The sequence below is a fragment of the Sciurus vulgaris genome (assembly GCF_902686455.1).
Source record: "Sciurus vulgaris genome assembly, chromosome: 3".
NCBI classification, from domain to species: domain Eukaryota; kingdom Metazoa; phylum Chordata; class Mammalia; order Rodentia; family Sciuridae; genus Sciurus; species Sciurus vulgaris.
Genome location: NC_136463.1, coordinates 85,565,641 through 85,591,249, shown reverse-complemented (window position 1 = coordinate 85,591,249; position 25,609 = coordinate 85,565,641). Strand labels below are relative to the sequence as shown.

At 32.5% G+C, this 25,609-nt stretch overlaps 1 protein-coding gene across 2 annotated transcripts in view; it reads left to right on the top strand.

The window, feature by feature from the left end:
• DPP10 (dipeptidyl peptidase like 10) overlaps positions 1-25,609 on the top strand; it is a 616,119-nt gene that overhangs the window by 561,175 nt on the left and 29,335 nt on the right. For both annotated transcript variants that reach the window (XM_079135626.1, XM_079135625.1), the window contains exons 14-19: positions 2,620-2,711; positions 3,089-3,136; positions 6,493-6,614; positions 7,725-7,772; positions 16,384-16,482; positions 16,593-16,662. In XM_079135626.1, the coding sequence (XP_078991752.1) occupies positions 2,620-2,711; positions 3,089-3,136; positions 6,493-6,614; positions 7,725-7,772; positions 16,384-16,482; positions 16,593-16,662 (479 nt within the window). The remainder of the gene's footprint in view (positions 1-2,619; positions 2,712-3,088; positions 3,137-6,492; positions 6,615-7,724; positions 7,773-16,383; positions 16,483-16,592; positions 16,663-25,609) is intronic.

The following is a 25,609-nucleotide window of genomic DNA, read 5'->3' as shown; positions in this document are numbered from 1 at the left end:
GAAACTACAAAAGTTAAACAGAATTCAGGTATTTGAATGAATAAGGCATAACCAGATAAAAAGCAAAGGCACCATTAAATTTTTACTGATATCAATGTGTTTTCATTTTACAAATAGAAATATAAAATTGATCTTTAACTTCTTGGACTAAAATAAAATCTCCACCAAGTCAGGGGAGGTGTCCTGAGTTCTAAATCCAAATACAACCACTATATTCTGGATTTCCAGACTTCTTTTAAGAATGGATGAAATCTCAAATTTTAATGCTATTTTCTCCCTAAAATTAGAGTTGACATGAGAGTTCAATTTGAAGTATATTGCCATATTGCTTCATTCAGAGGTCTATTATGTTTTTTACATTCATATTCAATGTTTTTACATTCATATTCAAGTATGTCTATTCTACCATATTAATACAGCAGAGATTATGGATTCTCAGAAAGAAATACTAGTGTGGAGTAAAAATTGTTATTTTCTGCTGTATTAAATGTCCTCTCCTGTGACTGCATTTCTGGTGAAAGTGTGTGAAAAGCTAACTGACACCCCCTTATGCAAAGCAGTCAAGCCCCTTGATAAGTATTTTTATAAACTATAGAGTAATATACCATATTCTGCTTGTTATTGGGATTATTTTCTTTACATCCAGATCAAAATCAATGTGTTCACTGTTATGAAACTCAGTATCCCTATATATATATATATATATATATATATATATATATATATATATATTTGGAAATTAAGTCTAAGCTATAATATGTGAGATGGGAATTAAACTTATTTCCCAGTCCATATTTGCCTTGGTAAATATAAAAAAAAAAGCAAGGCAATTACAGATGTTTGAAATAAAATCAAAAACTTGGGAGGTTCTTATTATGACTCTCAATAAGAGATTATTTTTCTTTTTACACTTAGAAGCATAATATTTCGAAGTAAATGGATCTTTGAAGTAAATAGTGTAAAATTTTATTTTTATGTACGCTGTGTTCAGACATTTTTCAAAGCATTGAATTTTTACTCAGGATCATTTAAATGCAGCCTCTTTGTCATCCTTAAAACATACACACACACACACACACATACACACACACACACACATACATACACACACGCACCCAAAATTTTCCTGGAAAAGAGAGAAACTAATCAACCTAGAAATTGTGAAGAAAATTTTGTCCTGACATTTAGAAATATTGAGTAAATTTTCTTTAGTAATGTTGTAAGAATTTTCTCATCTTTTATATTGACATTAAAATGCACTAAAACATACAGATGTTAGTATTGATCTTGGCACATTCAAGATGGGACCTAAAAATAAGTGAGGATAGTTATTTATTCACTTATTGTCCTGTGGAAATTTGACAATAAAATGTCTGAATTTAGAATTCCACACTAACCTTGGGTCGTATCTGTCTAAAATCTTACAAATTATGTTTCATATTGCATTTACACCTTAAGTCAACAAATACTTGTAAATGACAATGATGACTCAGACAATGTACAATGAAATTGATGTAAAAATATCAGGTACTCATTGATCTCAAATAGCTAGATGGCTGGAGAATTTCTTTAAGAACAAAGGAAAAACTATTTAGTTACCAAAAAGACATTCATAGCATCTGAGGGAAGATTATTTTACTATATACATATGTAGTAGAGGACAGAATGGTCTTTTGTTTCTGTTTTCCAGTAGTTTGGGGAGATAGATATGATGATAAAACTCTCCCAGATCAAATAACCTAGATTTTGGATTTATTTACACCAAAAAAAAAAAAAAAATGCATTGTCAGTGCACTCAGTGAATAGATTATATTCTCTGAACACAGTGCAATTGAATTAGGAGTTGACAACAACAATCATAACTTTTAAAAGGCCATCAATTTGGAAATGAGATATGATTTCTTATTATTCATGGATTAAAAATGTACATAAAAATACATAGAACTAAATGAAAAAAAACTATTCCAATAGATATAATATAGGAAAATTTATACTATTTATTTAAAGTATACATATAAATATAATAACATTCATCTTGTATATGTATCAATATACAATGTAAATGTATAAAGGAGCATACAGAGCATATGAAATTAGAATTTACGAAAAGAACAGAAGAAAGTCATTCCAACTTAGAATGAGGAAATGAAAAATAATTTTTTTGAAACTAATAAGCTAGAAAGCCAAGATAAACAGGTATGGCCAAGTAAACAGGTATGGCAAACTAATATGTTCTTTGAAAAAGTAATTGAATTCATGTTAATTATAGTTTATGCAGAAATGTTTTATGTAAAGTTGTCCAAACTGCACAGCTGCCAATCATTTAGGAAAAAGTTATAAAAGTCTTGGTACCAAAATCTGCTGTCAAGTTAGTACACAGGTGTGTGCTCACTTGAAGTTTTTTGAACTGTTTTCCTATAGCTCAGGAATAAAGGCACCATCCGATAGCCATCTGTGTTTCTAGGAATGTGTGGTGTATCCTGGAGATTTAACACAGAAAACTGAATGTTAGCAGAGAACTAAAAAATTAAATGTGATACCAGCAGTCAGTATTTTCATGTTTACCAGAGAGATGCTGGTTAAATAAAAATAAAATCAATATTTTCTATTTCTTTGCAGAGTAAAAGTGAGCAAATTACTGTGCGGCATCTGACATCAGGAAACTGGGAAGTGATAAAGATTTTGGCATATGATGAAACGACTCAAAAAATGTGAGTGTTTTTTGGTTTTCACATCAGGCAGGCAGTCAGACTTTTCAAATGAGATCTTTTCTACTAGAATTGTTTTGCTTACCATCCTAGTTAAAATAAGCCATCCATGAAAAGAATAATCTCTTTTTAAAGACTTCTATACTTCACTCGAAGACACCTTACACAGAAGCGTGCACATGACACACACACAGATTATGAAAAAGGGTGATGATTTTATGAAGAACAAAATGTATGTTTTTCAGATGGATCAAAGTCCTGTGGTTGAATAACAAAATAGCACTTGCCTATTTTTCCACAGTTTAGAAAATTCAAGTGAAAGCTCAGTGTGAAAAAGGTAAATCATTACTGATGTGTGTGTTGTTTTCTCTCCTGCACAGTTACTTCTTGAGCACTGAGTCTTCTCCCAGAGGGAGGCAGCTGTACAGGTAGGTACTGTACAAGGATCTCCTGATAGGTGGGCTTCTTAATAGCCATCCACACAAAATGATGATGACATGCAAAATTTTGAATTGTCATTTTCAGCATGGCTAGGAAGAGCCATCTTGGTATGACAACACCTCATATTCTTGGTCTCATCCCTTCGTTCTGGTCCTCTATGACCCTGGAGGACTATACCTAGAAGGAGACTTTCTTATTTTTTTCTTTATCTGCTTTTAGTTTCAGGATCTCTCTCTCTCTCTCTCTCTCTCTCTCTCTCTCTCTCTCTGCGTGCACGCATGCGTGTGTGTGTGTGTGTGGTTTGTTTTTCTCAATATCCCACATCAGTTGACATTGATGTATCTTCCCCAGTAACCTCTTCTTCTGCTGGGTCTCATTTTGAATTTTTAGTGCATTAATGTGACACACATATAATTTATTCCTAAATAACCTAATAGTACTGTGAGCACTTAGTGAAGTGTACCAAGAAGAAGCTTCCCCTTTTGTCCCTTATTTCATAAAATCCAATGAAATTGCTGAGGGAAAATGCATCCTTATTTAAGGAATTTTCATCATATAACTAAATCAAAACAATGCATGGGGGAGCATTTACATCTGCCCAATTTCCCAAAATATAAAACTGTATTCATAGAAAGATCTGGACAATGCACCTATTTAGCATTTAAATGTCTAGTTACTCACAAAGCATTCTTCAGAATTTCACAAAAATGACTTATTTTTGGCCACCAAATGACTTATTAATTCTAGACTTTATATATACTTCCAAATTTCCATTTCACAGGTCCATTTTTTAAGTATCAAAACTGCCATGTCATAATTTCAGTGGAAATTCATCGTGTTTGAAGAAGTATTGCTTCTGATTCTTACCAAATAGCCTAAATATTCCTTTGAGAGCAAAAGTGTGTTTAACATACCCTAATTCCCCCTAATTCATCCCTGCACTCTCATTTATAAAGAATTATTTTCCTTCCAAAGCAATCCCTCCTTCTTATCATATTCCCCTGCAATTCATTTTCTCCATTTATTCTCTTGGACCTTCTGAACTCATGTTCTCAATTCTGACACCTTTAGAGGAAGAAAAGCTGTTTGATTTTGGTTTGGAAGGCTTAATCCAAAGTGCTGGTCACTTTTTCTTTCTAGTGACCTTAAGCTCATCATCTTGAAACACATATTGTTATTAATGCACAATAATTCAGAGGGTGAAAATATTTGATTATTGTTTTATAACTCCTATTTTATAAAACTCTTAAAGAAAAATAACCATATCAGAAGTTAAGACTTGGTTAAGGTGAGCAAATGGAACTATCTCAATCTCTATTCTGCTTACATGGTGATTTGAATCACCATGAATCTTAAGATTTGTGGACTTGCCTCATCTTTCTCTTGACTGAGGCAGAGCAGTCAATATATCTATGACCTGTACTATTGTAGCTGACTGTGTTATAAATAAAACGTAGCACCAATAAATTTTCCCTTAAATAGCTCATCAAATGCCAGTTGGCTTGACTCTAAGATAATGCTAGTGCTTGATCCAGAAAACTCAGTGTCTTGCTCAAGCTATAAAGTGGTCATTGGTTGACTTAATGTACGGCACCAGACTTCTCTGCAGACCCAGAACTATTAGCATATTCTGTGTTACATTTGTTTGGTTTCAAAGTCTGCATTTCCTACTCTGGTAGTCTCATAATCTAAATAATGACAGAATATCAGCTTAAATTTCTCAGGAGCATGGATCTGAAAGCTTTATGGAATCATGGAAACAGAAAAGTTTTAAATCTTAGTAAGTCACTGAATTGCTGTGTGCAAGTGGGATAATTTCTAAGGATCTTTGTGGTGCTGATTATACAATATTCTGATAAAACTGATGAAGCTGAATTATATACCTAAAATGGTTAAAATGGTAAATTTTCTGTTATACTTATTTTACCACAATTAAAAATATAAATGGATATGATTATCTTATAAGTCAGCGTACTGGTAAACTAGCTAAATTGCTTTACATGGCCTATTTTATACATATATATTGCCTTTAGTAAAGTCTGAATTATAATCAGCTTTTAGTGTCCCACATATGAAATTATGACTTGTGAACTATAGTTGACATTGAACTTCAATTGCTTCTGGTACCTACTTTAACACCTCTGCTTCATCCCATGACTACAACATATTGCATATTGAAACCAAGATGACTATTATTCATACATAAATTCCAAAACCATGTTTCATTCCAAAATGCAATTGAGAATGTATGTTTTTAAATGTATGTTCAGTAACAGTTTCATCCATTGAGTAAGATAGTATCATTTAAAAATAAATGGATGAAATTGGAGGATATCATGCCAAGTGAGATAAGCCAATCTCAAAAAACTAAAGGACAAATGATCTCGCTGATAAGCGGATGAGGACATAGGAGGGGTTAGCGTTAGGGTTAGGGTTAGGCTTAGGGTTAGGGATAAGGAGGGTGGTAAGAATGGAGGAAGGAAGGACTGTATAGAGGGAAAAGAGGGGTGGGAGGCGTGGGGGGGGAAGGGAAAAATAACAGAATGAATCAAACAACATTGCCCTATGTAAATTTATGATTTTTAATTAAAATAAAAAAAGGTCAATGTGGATCATTTAAACCGTTAGAAAAAGCAATAAAGAATTAGTTTATAGGCATCAAAAATAAATAAATAAATAAACAATTCAATGTAAGTAATTTAACCTTGGTTGAATATGTCTACCCCTATAAAGTCAACCTTCATTATTGTAAAATAAAGATATGATCACTTTTCTCTTTACCTTCTCTATTTATTAAACTATGTGTTATCATTAGCATTATATGTATTATAATACAAAAATAACTTTTTTTTACCTATCTACAGGTACATTGTGAGGAAAATATGCCAAATTCTAGTGCTTAGACTTTTGAGTTAGAAAATCATGAGCTTGACTTTGTGTGACTTGTGGAAATATTTATTTATCCTTTTGACTGACATTTATTGATGATTACTTTATCTCTTGCTATCTGTGGCCAAATTCTTTTTAAAGTTTATACAGAAATATCTGCAAAGAAAATGCAAATAAGTTACATTGAGTCCTATGGAAATCAGTTTCTTTATAGCCATATATAAATACATATTACATACATACAGGCATACATAATTTTAATTTTATTACAGAGAAGAAAAATGTGTGTGTCTGAACATTAATAAAGGAAATTCATTTTGTATGTGTATGGTGAGTCATAATTTATAAGGAGCTTCTATGCAAGCACTGTTGCAGTTTTTCTCTTTAAGTTACACTATATTTAAATGTGATGTACAGATTTAAGTAACTTCTGACTTTCATTTTCTTTCCCCAGTGCTTCTACAGAAGGATTATTAAATCGTCAATGTATTTCATGTAATTTTATGAAGGAACAATGTACATATTTTGATGCCAGTTTTAGTCCCTTGAATCAACATTTTTTATTATTCTGCGAAGGTAAAGTAACAGGATTTCTGATTATATTTCATCAGTTATCTATTAATACCATCAATAAATTTAATTGTTACACATTAGAGATGCAAATTTTACTTATATATTTCATTTAGAAATAGAAATTAGGAGTGAGATCTCATGCATACAAAATTGATAAAGGTACATGAACATGGGCATTTTAAAAAGGTGAATACACATTCATATTGGCAAGACCATGCCACAGTGATTAGCTAACTCAGCTATTGTTTTCTGTTATGGCATTTTGGATCTAGGGAAAATGAAATTTCTCTGCTTCAGCTTTCTTTAATTGTGAGCAATCCCATCACCCCTATTACTTCTGTCTTTGGAGAATACCGTGTAGTCTTCCATGGTTATACAGTCTCTCTAGAATGTTCTTAGGAATAACTTACTCTTCAATCTGATGCTCTGTTTTCTGGAGAGAAGTTAGAATCCACATGCCCTCTTATAATGCGATGAAATGAGTGTTCCTGCTTCAGTCTGAACATTAAACTATTCTTTTTTTTAAGACAGAGGAAAGAATAAACCAACATTGACTCTTTTGTCCCTTTAAGAAAGGGAGGTTTCAAGATAACATGGTAAAAACTTAACTGATACATTTCAAATATCTGAGATTTTGGTTAATATATTTTTAAAATGAATATATGATTAGCCCCCTTTTTCATCCTGTTGTATGTAAAAATTTCAAGTTCAAATGCATTCTTTCTTTCTTGACTGACTGCAAATACAATATCTTTTGCATCAGATGATGGATGAAAATGTCATCAACTTCCTGAACATCAGCGATTATTATATAAAGTCTAAAGATGGAAGAGTACAGCACATAGGACTAGCTAACATCAAAGAAGTAAAGGGCATTTGGGGAGATCGGGATCTTAGCACAATCTGTGGAAATAGTACTTTTCCCTCATGTTCTTAATTTTCTGAACAAAATGCCCATCAAACACAATTAAATATATTTATATGTCTCTGTTTCATTATATTTTAACTATGAGATGCTTCCATTTGGAAAAAAAGACCCTCCCATGTAAGCATTCCAATACATATTACTTAGATGTCTTTAAAAATATTTATACATATATTTTTAAAATCCAGGTCCAAGAGTCCCATTGGTGAGCCTACACAGCACTGACAACCCAGCAAGTGAGTACACATGAATTCGCTTTAGAACAGTTCTGGCTGGCATTAACATTAGGCATTATGTTGCTATTCAGGATGTCATATAGGACTTTCTTCAAACCCAGCATGGGGAAAGCTGAAGAATGAAAATAAATCAATTGGTTTGAGTTATCTTATAGCTGGGATTGGATCTTAGCTGCCTGAAATGAGGCACTTACCATCTACCTACCATGAGGAATGAGGAATGAAGAATGAGGCAGGTGCATTTCAACCTTCTGAACCTTTCATGCTCTGGGTCATTCTTTTGTGGACTTCAGGTCCCTTCAGAACAATGCCTTATATGGACATTTGGAATACTTATGAAAGATATATTATTTTATAAATTTTATACTCTCTTAAAGATATCTATATCTTCTGGTTTAATATACTCACTTTTGTTTATTTTATACTTATTCAGCTTTAGTTTTAAAAGGATATATACATTATCAAGCAATGTAACCAAGGCAAGGACAATATTGTGTTTATGTACTTGCTATAGGTGGATAAATAAATGTATGCTTGAGCTAATTTTAGGAATGAATATCCAGATTGCTTCCTTCCTTCCTGTGTTATTTCTTTCTTTCATCTTTGCTTCCTTTTCTCCTTTTCTTTTTAGATTTATTTAATCAATGCTCTTATGCTCCAATGATTAAGCATAAACTACTGTTATCTAAATGAGGCTCATTCTGTTGAATCTTTTAATCCTTAGAACTTCCCTAAGATAGGGAGTTTTATTATCTCTTTTTTACAGATGAGGAAGCTGAGTCACAGAGAGGTTAAATAACTTGGCCAAAGTCAAACTTATAAATGGCAGGGCCAGGAATCAAATAAAGCAGTTTGACTTCAAGTTAGGGTTTATAATTACTATAGTACAATGGTAACTTTTTCTATCGTGTTTTTGTAGTGTATCACATAACTTTTATTGAAGTAGGAGTCTCGGATGTTGTCAGCTAGAAGGGACACAGATATAAAAGTGGAAAATTGAATGATAAATATTATTTTGAGCAAAGAGGCACCATTTATACATGTCAATACTACCAATACTCTACTTATTTACAATATTTCATACTTCAATACTACCATATGCAGGCTTACTGCTTGCCCTGGACAAAGATTTCAAATTTGTGTTGTAGTTTTTGTTATTGTTATTCCTGTTGTTTTTGTCTGGCCTGAAGACGGCTTAGCATATATTTTAGTGTTTGTTTATTCCTTTATCCCTGTCCCCAGTATACATCTTAAAAAGATTATAGTAAGCAAACTCAATCTGTTCAATACTAACAGTGACAGCAAAAGTTATGATAATAAAGATGGCATGTTTGATGAAATACAAGAAGGAGTGAATGACATGAATTCTTAGAGAAATTACTATATGATATGAGTTCATAATATACTTCTTGTGGGATCTGATACAAGTTAGTTAATGCCTCAAAGGATCAATTTCTTCTTAGGGAAATAAGCAAATGAGTTTGTAGTAAGGATGAAATACATTCATAACATGCAGCCCACACTTAATAAATTACAGTTATTTGTATTTCATTGTATGTTCTGCTTTTAACAGAGGATGAATTAAAAGGAGAGTCCCCATCTGATTTTAATTTTATTCTACTGTAACAAGACAATGTTTTTATAATAACATTGCTGCAAATTATGAAACATTTTTCTGCAAGTTACAAAATTGTCTGTTGCAAATGATGAAACATTTTTGTTTAAGGGAAGTCTTTCTGATCTTCCCAGTTAGATGCCAAATCTAATTATCTCATGATCAAGAAAAAAAAATTAAAATGGCTATAAACAGTGGTCAGGTGTTCACTTTTCAAAGAACAATTACTTATGTTGATAAAATTTATATTCAATAAGTCTGTTTTTTAGTTAATGAAAGTAAATGCACCAATGAATCAGTAATAACTCATTTTTGAGCCACAGAAAAAAGTCACAAAGAGAAACTTGTGAAGGAAATATTAAAATATTTAGCAAGCATTAAAAACATTTTAACCCAATAGTTGTCAAAGAAATGAAAAATGCCATGTAAGTTTTCCTAACAAACTCATAGTATACAATTTTTACTTTAACGATAAGGATATAAATAATTTCTCCTAACTTGCTGGCAGAAATACCAATTGCAACCACCATTTTGGAAAAAACTCATCATAAGCTTTTGATATTTTGTGTCCTTTTTATTTATTTTTGGTGGTTTGGTTGAGAAAATAATTCTAAATCAAATTATTTTAACAAAGTTATTGATAATAAAAATATTATAAGTAACAGAAAAAAAATAGGACTTCATAGGGAATTTTAATGTAATATTACTCAGTCCCCTGGATGGTTACCATTTACCCTTCCAGAATCATGTTTAACTCTCCATTCCCCAATGTCCTCTGACTCTGAAGTAGCTTGTGTAAATAACTTTGGTTCTGTTGCCTGTGGTTGACCATCGGATTCAGTGGATAGGAACAAGGTAGGCAACTGGGGAGAGGAAACAAGCGACTTGAAGTTATCTTTCCATCAGTCCTGTTTCTAAAGAGTCATCACAGGTTGACTGTAAGCTTTGGCTAACTTTATTGACCCCTCAATATGGATCCCTTGCACAACCATCTGCATGGAGGTTCTAATAAACTACTCTCTCCTGACCATCAGGCCTAACCACTCTCGTCCGCTTTGGGTTACTATACTATCCCTATCCCCCTTTTTCTTTATTGGTACTGGAGATTGAGCCCAGGACCTCCTCACGCTAGACAAGTGCTGTACCACTGAGCTACATCCCAGCACTGTACTATCCCTCAGGTTCCTCCTACCCCAATGTCCATACGTCTGTTTAAAAAGTCCCTTTATTAAAAATCTTAAGAAATTATTCTAATGATTGAATGCCATCACTTTCCTAACAGGATTAAGATAAAAATATATTTATAAGCACTAATTTTTTTAAAAGCATTTAAGCTATATTTTTAAGTGATTTAGGAATCAAAAGTTTTATGCTGCTTCAAAAAACCTTTGAAAGTGTACATAAAAATGCAAGAAGATAATACTTGCAAATATTAAAAGTTCTTACATTTGTCTGGCAGCCTTCCAAATGATTATGCTGCTGTTCTTTAGTGTTTTCTTAATGTTCTACAATGAACATATAACTTTTATACTGAAAAATAAATCCTTCAATAAAATACTCAGTGACTGAAGACATGGGATAAATATGTGGAATTTTACTTAGTTAATATTTCAAAAGTCCTATGTCTTACACTGCTTTCTATATTAGTCTATTTTTCATTACTGAAGCAGAATAATTAAGGCAGGCTAACTTTATAAAGAAAAAGAGAGGTTTATATTGGCTTGCAGTTTTGAAGATTCCCTGGTCAATATCAGGTAGACCCTATTGATTCAGCTTCTGGTGATAGTGTTCTTGCTGTCAGAGTCCCAAGTGGCACAAAGCATCTCATGACAGAGGCAGAGAACACATGTATATATGTGTTGGTGTGTTTCTCTCCCTCTGCTTATAAAGCTGCATACATTCATTCATGGGGGTTCCCTCACAAACAGCAAAGTCAGATTAGGTTTCCAACCTCCTGACACTGGGGACATAGGGCTCTGATGATTCATCTCCTGGATGAATCTGGGGGACAAACCATATTCAGAATACAGCACTGCTGTTCCATTTTGTCCCTTGAAATTTCAGCCTTGTCCTTCTCTACCTTCATGTTTTCTTTCTTTTTCTCTTTCTTTTGAGCTTCTATTCCTTTTGTTCTTTTTGATTCCATCCTTTTTCCTCATCCCTCCTTATACTGCCTCTTTCCTGTTTTCATCTCCTTCTCAGTTTTCTGTGCTCATTATCTTCTCTTTGCTTCCTTAACTTTGTACTTAAAATAATACACTCACTGACATTATCTCCTATTTACGATGTTTTAAGAAAAAATGTGTATTAAGTGTACTTTTTGAATTTATCATGAAAAGAATGCTGTGTATTTTTCATATTTTGAAAATGGTTTTAATCTTTATATTTATTTGTCTTACCTAGAATTTATTTCTCTGTAGCCATGCTGGATATTTATTTCATGAGTAAACTAATGGTGTTCAATTTGAAAGTAAAACTTTCTAACTATGGCCATAATCATATAATTAGTTTAGTTTATATATAATTGGGTTTCTCCCCATTTGCATTTTATAAAAAACAGTAGGAAATTCCTAGCATATTACTCTTACCTTGGTGCCTCTAGAGGTATCTATTTGATTATTTAATTATTTGTTAATACAATAAGATATTACACATTTATTAAGAATTTCTTAAATTAGAATGACTTGTGAGAAGTATAAAAGTAAACGTTTAATAGATAAATTGCCTACCTTTATAGTTAAAAATATCAAGTGAGATTTACTTCTACATTTTAAAAGGATTATTTTTACTCTAATACTTAAGTGTATTTTACAGTTAGTGCTTATATTATAAATGGTAAACCCTTGAAAAATAATACAAATTTTAAGAATTTACATTTTTAAATATTTAAGATGGGCTGTGTGATAGCTTCCTTGAAAATTTGCAAGTGTTTAAATAATCTGGGGTTTTTCTTTCACATTTTAAAAATGTAAGACACTTCGAGGAACATTCAATCTTCTCAACTTAGAGAGGAAGACATTTATTTACACAGATGTAGTTGGCTTTGCCTGATGTAGAAGTCACAGTCCAATGAGAGTGACATGGAATGAAATGATTATTATATTGTAATAAACAGATGTAGCTAATGGAAAGAAGTCAGTGGACAGGCATTTCAAGAGGAAGAAACCTTCACACACAGAAATGAGAAGTTATGAAATTATTCTCATTTGCAAGAAAAAGTTGTTCAGCGTGGCTAAAACAAAACAGTTCAGGAAACAATGAAAGATTATGAGGCTACATGAGTAGACTGAAGCCAGATTGTACATCTTGCATTTCATTCTTAGGAATTCACGTTTAACCATAATGACTCAATTACAAATATTTAACATCATTAAAATGCTCTTATTCTGGTTATCAGATAATGCAAAGTTAACCAGGCCACCTACCTCCACCAAGAAAGAAAAAAAAAAATAATCAAAGAAAACTGAATAAAATATATGAAACAACTATTATTCTATGTTGTTGGATGTTAGTCAACAAGGATCTCCAATCCCTGAAGGAAGGAAAGAAATAAATTAGTGTCATAAATCCACTGGCTTTAAGGTTGGAAATATTTTCTGAACTACAGAGCAGAAAGGAATAATCCAGGTACAGCCATGGATACCTTTGAGTTGAAGAGACAGAAATTTTTTTTCAGAAGGGTTGGAGCTTAAGGAATATTAGAAAGATGGGCTGATCCTAGAAAAGAGGAAGGTTCATGGAAAGAGAACCCCAAATATCAGCAGACAGCTGCATACCTGGAGACTTTCTGAAATACTCATCTGAGGATGTGCTGCAAGACACTTCATGACCTAAGCAAAGCCAGAGCTCACCCAGTGCTGGCCTTGTTCCTTTTCTCATCAGCTGGAACACCAGGGTATTTAGGGCACATCCCAGAAGAGCCATGCATTTTAGTAGAATTAAACTAATCATAGAAAAAGGGTCATTCAAACCTACACTAAAGGGTATCTTAAAATCTTGAAATGATCAAGCCGACCTACAAATAAACATCTGCCAGATAAAGCCCAACAATTTTTGGGAGGGAAGGGGAGTACTGGGGATAAAACTCAGGGGCACTCAGCCACTGAACCACATCCCCAGCTCTATTTTGTATTTTATTTAGTGACAGGGTGTGGCTGAGTTGCTTAGTGCCTCTCTTTTGCTGAGGCTAGCTTTGAACTTGCAACCCTCCTGCCTCGGCCTTCCAAGCTGCTGCGATTTCAGGCATGTGCCACCACACCAGGCAAGCCCAACAATTTTTATAAAAATTACAGTGCAATTTAAAGTTCAAAAATGTAAATATTCCAATGGTCAGTGTCCAGTAAAAATTTGGGGGGTATGTGAAAGAATTAAAAAATATAACTCAGAATTTCTACTAGTGAATATTCAGACTCAGATTTAGAAATGATAGAGATGATAAAACCCACTCACAAATATGATAGACTATTAAAATATATTAAAAATGAAAACTAGGAAAATAAATAGAATGTATTTTTGTAATGGAACTTTATAAATTTAAAATGTCTTAAATAAAAGCTTTATTAGAGCATACTAAAAGCATAACAAACAGCACCAAATGAAAGATAGGTGAACTTGAGAAATCTAAAAATTTCTAGGGAAGAGAGCAAAAGAATGAAAGAAATCAACCAAATTACAATTAATCACAGGCTAATATCTTCATCTTTCATAGTTTTAATTGGAGTCATAAAGTAGATGTGGCTAATAAAAATACTTGATGAAATAGTAGTCAATAATTTTCAAAATCTCATGAAAAATAAAAATTGAACATAAAAAATAAGCATGATACCTCTCAATAAAACCACATCAAAGTATAAAACAATAAAATCATTGTGGAAATTGTGGAATTTCAGTGATGAAGAAAAAATCTCAAATCACCAAAAACAAAAGGGCATATGATATGATATAGACTAGCAATAGAGAAAAATGTACTTCCATGACAGGATCAATAAAATTGATAAAATTCTAAAGAGATATGTAAGGAAATAGAGAACAAGTACAGTGTCATTACCATTTTCACTAATAGAATAGATGATGGTAATTCACATCCTACAGACACTTAGAATTATAATAAAGGAATATAATAAGAAATTTTATACCAGTAAATCTGATATCTTAGATAAACTGGATGGATTCCTTAAAAGACATAGGCTGGTAAATATTCACTTGAGAAGTAACATAATACATAAACATACTATTATTTACTAAATTTTTTAAATTTACGATTAACATTCTTTTCAGAAATGAAACTCCAGTTCCAGATAATTTCACTGGTGCATTCTATGAAACATTCAATAAATTAGCAACAAGCTTGCACAAAATTTTTCAGAAAATATAAGGTCACCCATTATATGGATAAATAAAATTTTCATAAATTTAAATGTGTTACTCCTTAACTAAATAGAAGCAAGTCAAACCTAGCAATTTTCAGAGAGGATAATACATTATGATTATATGAAGTTTACACAGGAATTCATATTGCTGTAGCCTTCAACATGTAATCAGTGTATTCACCATAATATACCGACAACGCAAATGATTTAGAAAAAGCATTTGATAAACTATAATAATACATTAATAGTAATTAATAATTACTCAGCAATATAAAAACAAAAATTACTTAATTTGATGAACGATTTCTACAAAAGTTCAACAGCTGGCAGTATTCTTCTATTTTTTAGTTGATTTTATTTTGAAATAGTCTCCCTATATTGCCCAGGCTGGGCTCAAACTCATGATATTCTTGCCTTAGCCTCCAGAATAGCTGATGCCATTCTTCATGGTGAAAGACTGAGGCTTTCCCTCCAGGTTTGGGGAAGTCACGATTGCCTGCTCCAACCCTTTCCATACGCATGTAGAGGATATAGCCAGAACAGTAGTAAGAGAAAGACACATAAGTAGTGAAAGTGTCACCATTTGCAGAAGACATACTTGTTACCAATCAAACAAACAAAAACTATGTAATAGCAGAATAAACTATTAGAAATAATTGCATTTATAATGGTTATAGTATAGATGGATATACAAAATGCGATCATTTTATAAAATGCAATAAAAATCAAAAGATCGTCTAAAATACTTTTAAAATAACATCAGAAATTTAAAATTTCTAGTAATAAATCTAATGAAAACATATAAGTACCCTAAAATAGAAACTATATAACATGTCTGGGAGATATTAAAGACTCAAATGAATATAGACTTATACACACTTACATATTTTAATATGCAATATCTCCCCAAATAGACCTATATGTTTAATACAGTATAAACAAAAATTTCAGCAAGTTACTAACATCCCCTTTATGTTTTGTCAGTTTGAATTATTTGTTGTTGCTTAATTTTCAATATTTGCTATTGCTGTAAAGTTCATTGATCTTTACTACAGAATCTAATATTAATTCCACCCAGTATATTTTTTATTTTAGACTATACATTTCATATATTTCATATTCTGCAGTTTTTCTTTTTAGGAATATCTTACATGTTCGTGCTTTTTTTCTTATTGAACAGCTAGACTATAGTTTTAATCTGTTTTAATGTCCTTATCTGGAAATACATCATCTGTGTCATTTCTGTATTGTTTTTACTGATTAATTTTGTTCTTATCCTGAGTTTTGTATTGGTATTCAGACATTTCAAATTTCACCCCATTTAATGTTGGATAATTCTGTATGTCTTTCAAGATTCTTAAGCAGAGTAGTATTATGATTAGATTTTCATTTTGCAAATGTAGTGCTAATTTTGGCATATAGGTGTAAATGAAGAAAATTTCACAGGGGTAAGGAAGTTCAGTTAGAAAATTGTTGTAGTAATTTAGGAGACAAATTGTGAGAGCTTAGCCAGTGCCTAGCACAATGACTGCTGAATGGTAACAACTGGTGATTTTTGTGTGGTATTGTACTGATTCCAATTAATGCACAGGAGTTAGCTATTTATACTGTCATTTTTGGTTTATAGAATATTTTATATTGGAAAGCAATTCTATGCTGAAGGAAGCTATCCAGAAGAAGAAGATAGTAAAGTCAGAGATAAAAATACTTCATATCGACGATTATGGTAAAGTTCTGTGCATGCGCTGTTATTCAAAAACAATTTTCTCTGCATCTTATAGTTTTACATGTGAGTGACTCTCCAACTTTAATATTTTTTTTTTCTTTCTTTAAAAGAACTTCCTTTACAATTGTCCTTTCCCAAAGACTTTATGGATCGTAACCAGTATGCTCTTCTATTAATAATGTAAGTGTTTTAATTGTTTTTAAAATAAAGGGATCTAAAGATTGTATATTATTTATGCTTCAGTAAAAAAACAGAAGCCCTATATGCGTAGTTTACTTGGGTAGCTGTCATTTGTGTGACTGCGAAGGCAATTATACCCAAGTCCATATCCACCTGCTGTAGATCCCTGCCACACATGGGAAAGCAAACCAGGGTTACAGATTATTTCAGTTTTCTTTGAGAAACTAACTGGCTTGTCTTATCATTAGGCTTGTGCTTTGGTCTTGTTGATATTTTTGACGTGAGAGGAAAGTAAGAATCTGTACAAGGAACCAATTTAAATATTTGCCTCATTGAAAAAGGAGACTTGCATCATTTTTAGAAGCAGGATTATAAAAATTTTGATTTTAGAGCCAGCTAAAACTCAGTTCAAATTGGAGCTGCAAGATTTACCAACTCACTACTTAATTTTTCTAAGCTTCTGCTTCCTTATAAATTAATTGAAGCTAATACTGTGGTATTTTATATTCATATATAGTATTTTAATATGCAAAATGTTTATATAAAATATATATTAGTTTAGTGTTTGGTAGAGCATAAACACTTGGAGGAAGTGTATAATAAATTGTAAGCATAGTCATAATTATTATTATGGATAGTAGTATTTTTGAGTATTTAATTTTATCAATATAAATATTTAATGTGTGATTTAGTATTCATAAAATTATTTAATGTGTAGATATTACTGAAGCATTTAAAGTGGTATAGTCAGACCACAGAATTTACTTTGCTGCATTTTTGGTTGATGAAGGAAAAAAAGTAAAGAAGGGAGGGAGGGAAAGAGGGAATGCTAAATCATGTCAAGTTAATTCTATTTTTAAATCCTGTTCACATTAAATATTAATTCACTTTATTCAGACTCCTTAGTTTTCAGAAGTAAATTCTTAGGAGTTATGCTGAAGATGGCACCAACACCAAACTAAGGATTTTTTAAAAATTTATATTTATAATATTTTCTATTCTTTTAAATATCATGTTCATTTCTAAAATATTTGTACTTGGAGATATAATGTGGGCCACAATGACTTAAGTATAAAGTATTTTTAAGACAATTTTAAACTGCTCATAATTTAAAGGCATATTTTTCTTTTATAATTAAATCCAATTCTCAGTAACAAATTGACTTCACAATCTAAACACAGTAAGAATTGAAATACTATTTCATAAATGAGCAATTAGACATTGCTAAGCAATATGTGGAGTGGCCACTATTTAATGAGTCTATGAGCTGATTTAGTGTTTTAGATGTGACTGCTTTATTGCTATTCTATGCACTGTATCTGATACTCAGCAAATTATGAAACATTTCTTGATCTGTGGAGGTGGGTTCACATCTAGTTCTATGGAGAAGTTCTATGGAGAAGTCAGGAGTTGGAGAATCATGTACCTGAATGAAAGAAAAATTGGCCTTGAAAGAAATGGCCTCTGGCCATTTGGAAACAACCTTATGGCTAAATCTTCATTATGGGACCTCAGAAGAAACTGCCCTCTGAGAACTTCTCTTGGCCATGTGTCCTCTACCCTAACCTAATTTATGTTATTGAAAGGATAAGTGGATTAATGGGGACAGAATATTTTTTCTGTAATAGAAAATCTAAGAAGCATTGCCACCACAGATGGACCCTGATGGCTTGGATTTACTGTGGTCTCTATGTAGTCATGATGCCCTTTCCCTGCCTATACCCCACTCCTGTCTCTCATCTCCCTCCAAATGCTTGTCTTTCTCTAGTCTTTTTGTGTAACTCTATAGTGAGTCCTTTAAGGCCCAGTCATCTGTATTTAATTCTATATTCTGTCACTTTCAACATTTATAACTTCATGTCTGTTTTCTTTATATTATTTGTTTCCTACTCATGTATATGAAATGTAGTACAACATATGTATACCATGCTGTTCTATGTGGAAGAAGCTGTAGTAATGGCTATGGAGTGATTAAAAGAGTGCAGGCATAGTTTTTAGACCTGTTCGGTATATTTTCACAATGCCAGCATACACAGAGGAACCTTCTGTCATTCTGTAATAGTGCAGGACTGAAAGTAATGTGAGCAATATAGGACCATTGCTGATGCTTAGGTGATAAATACGTAAAATGAATCTAAAAAGCCTCGGCCTTGGTAGAAACAATCCAGAGAGTTGTACCGTGGAGTTTAGTGTGGTGCCACGGGCCCATCATCTCATCCCATTGTCTGCTCTGTCACATCTGCCCGTACCTTCCGTACTGGATAAAGGTCTAAACCAAGGGGACAGTGAATGTTCAACAAGTTATATGAATTTCCAGAAGCAATATGATGTATGGTGCTTCCCTGACTTTTTTCCTCTCCTTAAATCCCAGGGAACCCCTGGTCATCCATCAGGACTAACCTTCCCAAAATATACTTCCACTCTACTTCGTACTCCATCTGTATCCTATCATGTTCCCTAGTATCTTCCTCCTCCTACATCCACAGCCTTCTGCAAGCCCCCTTCATGATCTTGAGACAAATTTGTGGTATAACACTGTTCAACTTAAACTTTTATAAGAATATTTGTAGATGTTCTTTAGGGAATTCCTGACTCCCACTAGATTTTTAACCAAAGTTTCTGAAGCAAGATCCATACTTTGGAAGTGAGTACTTAGGGAAATAACTTGTAGTTAAAGAAATATTTAAATATCTTAAGAAAATGAAGATTTTTAAGTCTTTTAATTTATGCATCCCAAATATCAGGCAATGCTTGCAACTAGCTCTTAAGAAGAGTCACTCTACAAATATGTATTGAGTGAATATGGATAAAATTCAAGAAATTTATGTGTATGGTCATTCTCATGCTTTTAACACAAAGAAATTCTAACTGGGGAGCATTATTCATTTTCATCTAAGTATTGTCATCATTCAATCAAAGTTTTACACATAAGAGACCTATATTTTGGTCATCTTGATACAAGTGAGCTGGTTTTGAGCTGTTTTCTGTATAATTTTTGTGTTAAAGAGCATGATAAAATTTATTGTTTCATTCACAGTGAGTGAAATTATCCAGCCATTCATATCCAGCAGTTGAAAACATATTTTCACTGGTTTTTTCATACGTATTTTTCATGTGCTTAATATGTGAAAGATTGTTTAGGATTGTGATTATCATCCAACTCATGGGACCATAGATTCTTGTCTTTATTCACTGATGTTTCCTGAGAGTTCATCTTCAAATCCCACAAGAGCCAGACATCTTAGTGGGATGACTTCCTTTGGTTTGCTACTGTGACCTCTCTTAGGTGCTTTTTTTTTTTTTTTTAACCTTTTCAGACTTTTTTTTTTAATTAAAAATCATAAATTTACATAGGCAATGTTGTTTGATTCATTCTGTTATTTTTTTCCCTTTCCCTCCCACCCCTCTTTTCCCTCTATACAGTCCTTCCTTCCTCCATTCTTACCACCCTCCTTATCCCTAACCCTAAACCTAACCCTAACCCTAACGCTAACCCCTCCTACCCCCCCATTATATGTCCTCATCCGCTTACCAGCGAAATCATTCATCCTTTAGTTTTTTGAGACTGGATTATCTCACTTAGCATGATATCCTCCAATTTCATCCATTTGCCTGCAAATGCCATAATTTTATCATTCTTCATGGCAGAGTAATATTCCATTGAATATATATGCCACAGTTTCTTTATCCATTCATCAACTGAAGGGCATCTAGGTTGCTTTTTAATTGCACCTTCAGGGCAAACTTGTTGAAATTCCTATCTGAAAATGTAGCGCTCACACCAACCAGCTCCTACCTGAAAGAGAAATCTTCACTTGAGAAGCACCACCTTCTAGATTCTTCCTCTATATGTTTATACAGTCAGCAGTACGCTCAGTTTCCTTGCCCTGCTGGAAAAATTCTACTACTTCTTTCACATACATTTCCGGAAAGTTCTATATACAAATCTAGTGTAAACGTGTAACCAAAACAGATATTAATAACTCCTTTGCTGTCTCTTCTGTTAAACTCAAAAGTCCTTGATGGAAATGACTGAAATTGGAATTGGAACAAGAATTGAAGCATAATTTGTATTCAGTAAATATCAATAGAATGAATGCATGAGTACATGAACAGGAAAGTAAATAAATCCATCAACCTGAGTATTCATCAAGAATGAAATGAGTTGGGAAAAGAGAAAGAAGCAAATGGCTGCAGAGTTTATAATGTGTATAAATTTAGTCTCTACACAAGTCAACTTCTTTGAGGCTTAGTTTCCTGTTCAGTAAAATGAGAGGTGAATTTCCCATCTTAGAGTCTTTGTGGATAAGAATAAATATCTATTAATTTTCACATGTCTTCACACTGTGTCTTTACAATTAGATCATTCAACTTTTCTCCTTCAAATAGTAACAATTAGTAATAGATATTAATGACTGTTTATTGTGTAAGAGTCCTTTTGATAAGAATGCATTGACCCTTTTAAATACTTAGAGATATCATGTGAGATAAATATTTTGTCCCAGTTTTAATACAAGGATATTGAGAATAAAATATATCATGTATCTTATTCCTGAAATCACAAGCAGAACAAAACTAAGGTTTGAACTGAGAAGATTTTTTTGGGGGGTGGCGGGTACCAGGAATTGAACTCAGGGGCACTTAACCACTGACCCACATCCCCAAGTCCTATTTTGTATTTTATTTAGAGACAGGGTCTCAATGAGTTGCTTAGTGCCTTGCCTTTGCTGAGGCTGGCTTTGAACTTGTGATCCTCCTGCTTCAGCTTCCCCAGCTGCTGGGATTACAGGTATGCATCACCACGCATGGCTTGACCTGAAAGTTTATTTATTTTTGGATCCTAAACCATTACTGTCTGCCTACACAGTTCACTGCATTATTATTGGCACATTATCAAAGGGAACACTAACCTGACTCAGAAGAGTCTTCTATACAGACAAATTCTAATGTCCTTCTGGTCTTCTTCCCACTTCACAGTTTACAATAATCTCTGGAATGTAACATTTTCCATGTGCATCATGTTAGTGCTTTGGTATAAAATTCTTATCTTGGAAAATAACTAAGTTCCTGAATATTACATGTGAGAGATCAAATTTTCAGTCCAGACTGTTTGATAAAATTCTGAATTCTAAACAAATGTTCACTTAATGGGAAGTCTTTACACTCTTTATTTGTTTTGTAGATTCCTAGACTTTGAACAAATCAGATGGCCAGAGGTAAATTTGTTTTGTTTCCCAATGGTAGAGACAGATATATTCCAAAAACCTCTAACATTATGTGATCCTTCATTTTTTTCATACTAAATGTTCATTCATTTTTGTGTTCAGTTTCATGCAAAAATAACACATATACTGTCTGATATGGACAAGAGGGCTAATATTTATTTCAAAGAGCAGTTATTACCTTATTATGTAATGGGATTCAAAGCTTAAATTTTAAGTTTCTCACTTTTGTTAATCTTCCTCATTTTAATGGATGTAAAATGTACCCATATTTAATATGCTGGGAATTATTAAGAGGAGAAAAGACACTGGCATTTAATCTAAGTAATGGAAGGTAGAAGGTGATCATTTCATTTTTTTTTCCTCAAACATTTTAACCTTGTTCTTTCACACTGTAGATAATGCATCTTAATGTCCCCATGAATTTCTTACTGCTATTTAAAATGTGAAACAGAGTTTTTACAGAGATTAGAGTTCCCATTTTATGGGTAAGGATACTTTAGGATTAGAAGTGGAGGGTAATGTGCTGCATGCCGGAATCTACTAAGAGATGAAAACTTGACAGGAGGGTACATTTGAAGACTTTTATTAGTTTTTCCATAAATAATTATAGGGGAAAAAGGCATTCAGAAGATGTAGCATAGAATCAAAAAGACTAGAATTAGAACTTAGCAAATAAGTAATGGCTGTTTAACATCTAAATCTAAATCCTATTCTGGATAATTTCAATTTCTACTAAGAATAATAATTCTAATAATAAAAATAATAATTCCAATTTTCTTTTTCTTTGGCAACATAATCATTTATATGCTAGAGATCCTAAATGAATATTTTCCTGAGTTTCAGTCTTATAATTATGCTAAAAAGATGGAGTTATTTATTTATGATTTATAATTTTTAATCTTAGTTTATTAAATTGTAAAATGTTTCTACTATTAGTACCTGCTTATAGTGCTATAGTTGTTTTATTATTATTATTATTATTCATTGAACAGAACAATGTAAGTTAAGATTGAAACTTAACTTCATATAGTTAAGTTTCTTTATATAGTCACATTTTTATTGATAAATAAATGTCTAGACTACAGCTAAAGGATTAGGAAAAAATGTTTTAAAAAAATATGTACACCATACATTACTGAAGGTTTTCATGCTGCCCTACTTAGGCCAAAATGGAGATTCAAAGTTTGTGTATAATTAGCATCCACTCCAATATTACAAGTCCATTTCAATCTCTACATATACACTATGTATTACAGTTCTCCTTTCCTTGAGGAAATGGAAAAACCTCAGTTTGTTGTGAAGATTGTTATGTGGTTCTTTTGTTTAGCTACTTTGTTCTATTTTTATCTAAAATACTTCCACATTAAGTCAGCACTAGAATATTTTTCACTGTCATTTCTAAAGCAAACCTTCTCATAAGAGATTTACATGAGTTATATACACATGAAGAAGAGGATAGATTTCTCTGTCCTTGGTCTGTTTATAAGATATGTGAAGATGTCATTTAACTGTGACTTAGGTGTGACCCCTCTAAATGCAAGGGAATTGAGCAAATGCTATTCTAGGTCCATAGTGATATAACTGTTCCCAAAGAAAAAATATTCCTACCCCCTTTTCTTTCTACATCCTCACCTACTCCATTAGAAATTGTCTCAAATAGGAACTGGCCAAGGATAAGAATTAATGTAGTAAGACTTTGACAGCAGAGATGATTAAGAGATTGAAGCTTCCTCCCATTTTATTGCACATTTTCTGTCCAGGAGATGTCCCTGAGGTGCTTTTCTATTGGTTCCGTTCTTATATTTTCATGTGATGTCTAAGATGTTTATCCTGAGGTTAATTTTGTGTGGATAATACTACCAGTACATTTTTGAGTTTTAGAGCTGGCTCATTAATATCCATGCTGTTCAATGCTCCAACCTTTACTGATAAGCTTTCAGTTTTTGGCTTCCTCTTACAATGTAAATAACTGGATATAGAGAACTGGATTCCACTTTTTCTTCATTGATCTCATGAGGGTTGTTATGCAATTTTTGCATCTGGCTAAGGAGACGATCTTTGGCTTCTATTCAAGAGAAAGAGCAAAATAGGATCAAATTCCCTTCATGCAAAAAAGAATGCTTTCAGTAGGTAATAATTGATCATGGCACAAGAAAAAAGAAGAAAGTTGTAAAGAGAAGGAATATGGAAAAAATTCAGTTTTTATAAATGCAAAAGACTTTCTCAAATTTGCTGGTAAAAAGTCATAAAACATAAATCCACTGTATGTTTTGTTTTCAAAGAAATTTTTAAAAACTTGAATCTGATCATGATAGTGAACACTTGTAACCTCAGGTACTCGGTGGATGAAATCGGGATGATTCTAAGTTCAAGGCCATCTTGTGCATTATAGTCAAACTTTATCTCAAAAAACAAAATGAAATATAAATGAATGGATAAATACAATGTGCTATATATGCACAGTGGAGTTTTATTCAGCCATAAAAAAGAGAGTAATTTTGTCAGTTACAGGAAAATAAATGGAACTATAGAAAATCATGTTGAGTGAAATAAGCCATACTCAAAAAGTCAAGGATTGATTATTTTTTTTTTTCTCTTATAAATGGAAGCTAGAGAGAAAAAAAATGGGGAAAGGAGCACAGGAGAATAGAAAGGAGACATGTAGACTATAGGAAAGGGATCAGCAGGATGGAGGATAGAAGGGAATAGGGAGATAATTGGAATGAAATTGGCCAAATTATGTTATGAGTATATGCAGTATGTCAGAATGAATCTCACTATTATGTATAATTATAATGTGCTATAAGAAAAAATTCTTAGAAAGATAAAATCAGAGGATGTAACTCAGTGGTAGAGCATTTGCCTAGCATGTGCAAGGCCCTGGGTTCAATCTTCAGCATGGCAAAATAATAATAATAATAATAATAATAATTTAAAGAGATAATTTTTTTATTAAAAAAGACTTAAATTCACTTTTCCATGTTCATTCTGCAGTGAAAGACAACAATATTAAATTGCCCTAAAATGTAGTGAATTGATCCACCCAAGTATATAAGAAGTAGAAATACTAAAGACATTTTCTTTCAAATAAACTACAATGAGAACAGAGATACTCTAAACAACATTATCCTATGTAAATTTATGATTACACAAATAGTATGCCTTTACTCCATGTACAAACAGAGAAACAACATGTATCCCATTTGTTTACAATAAATAAATAAATAAATAAAACCTAAAAAAAAAAAAGAAGAAAGAAATTGAAAGCACTAATCCAATTCTGAAGAAACTTACAAGATACCTTGAACACATAGGTGATAGACTTACAAAGGGACAGGCAGTCACTCAATGGATTTATGTTGACCAGCATAACTAGATGCAAAAGATACTTCTTTTTCTTTCAAATGTACAAAGTTACTGCTAAACAACTGCAAGTCAAGTCAGCAAAGATTTTGATACATGTCCTATCAACTATTTTAGGTAGAATTATCTAATAGTTTATTCATAAAAAAGATTTTTAAATTATGTGTAGTTGTGCAGATGGAATGGGCATCTAGAACACTTTTGTTGACCGAAGTTCACTTTCCTTTAGAAACTGTGTTTTTGAATATGGATACATGAATTATCAATGTAGACTTGACTAGAAATAACCAGATTTGATGAGCTTATCTTCTGACAAGAATGGAAGGTAAAAGTTTAGGTCCAAAGCATTAGCCAGAACT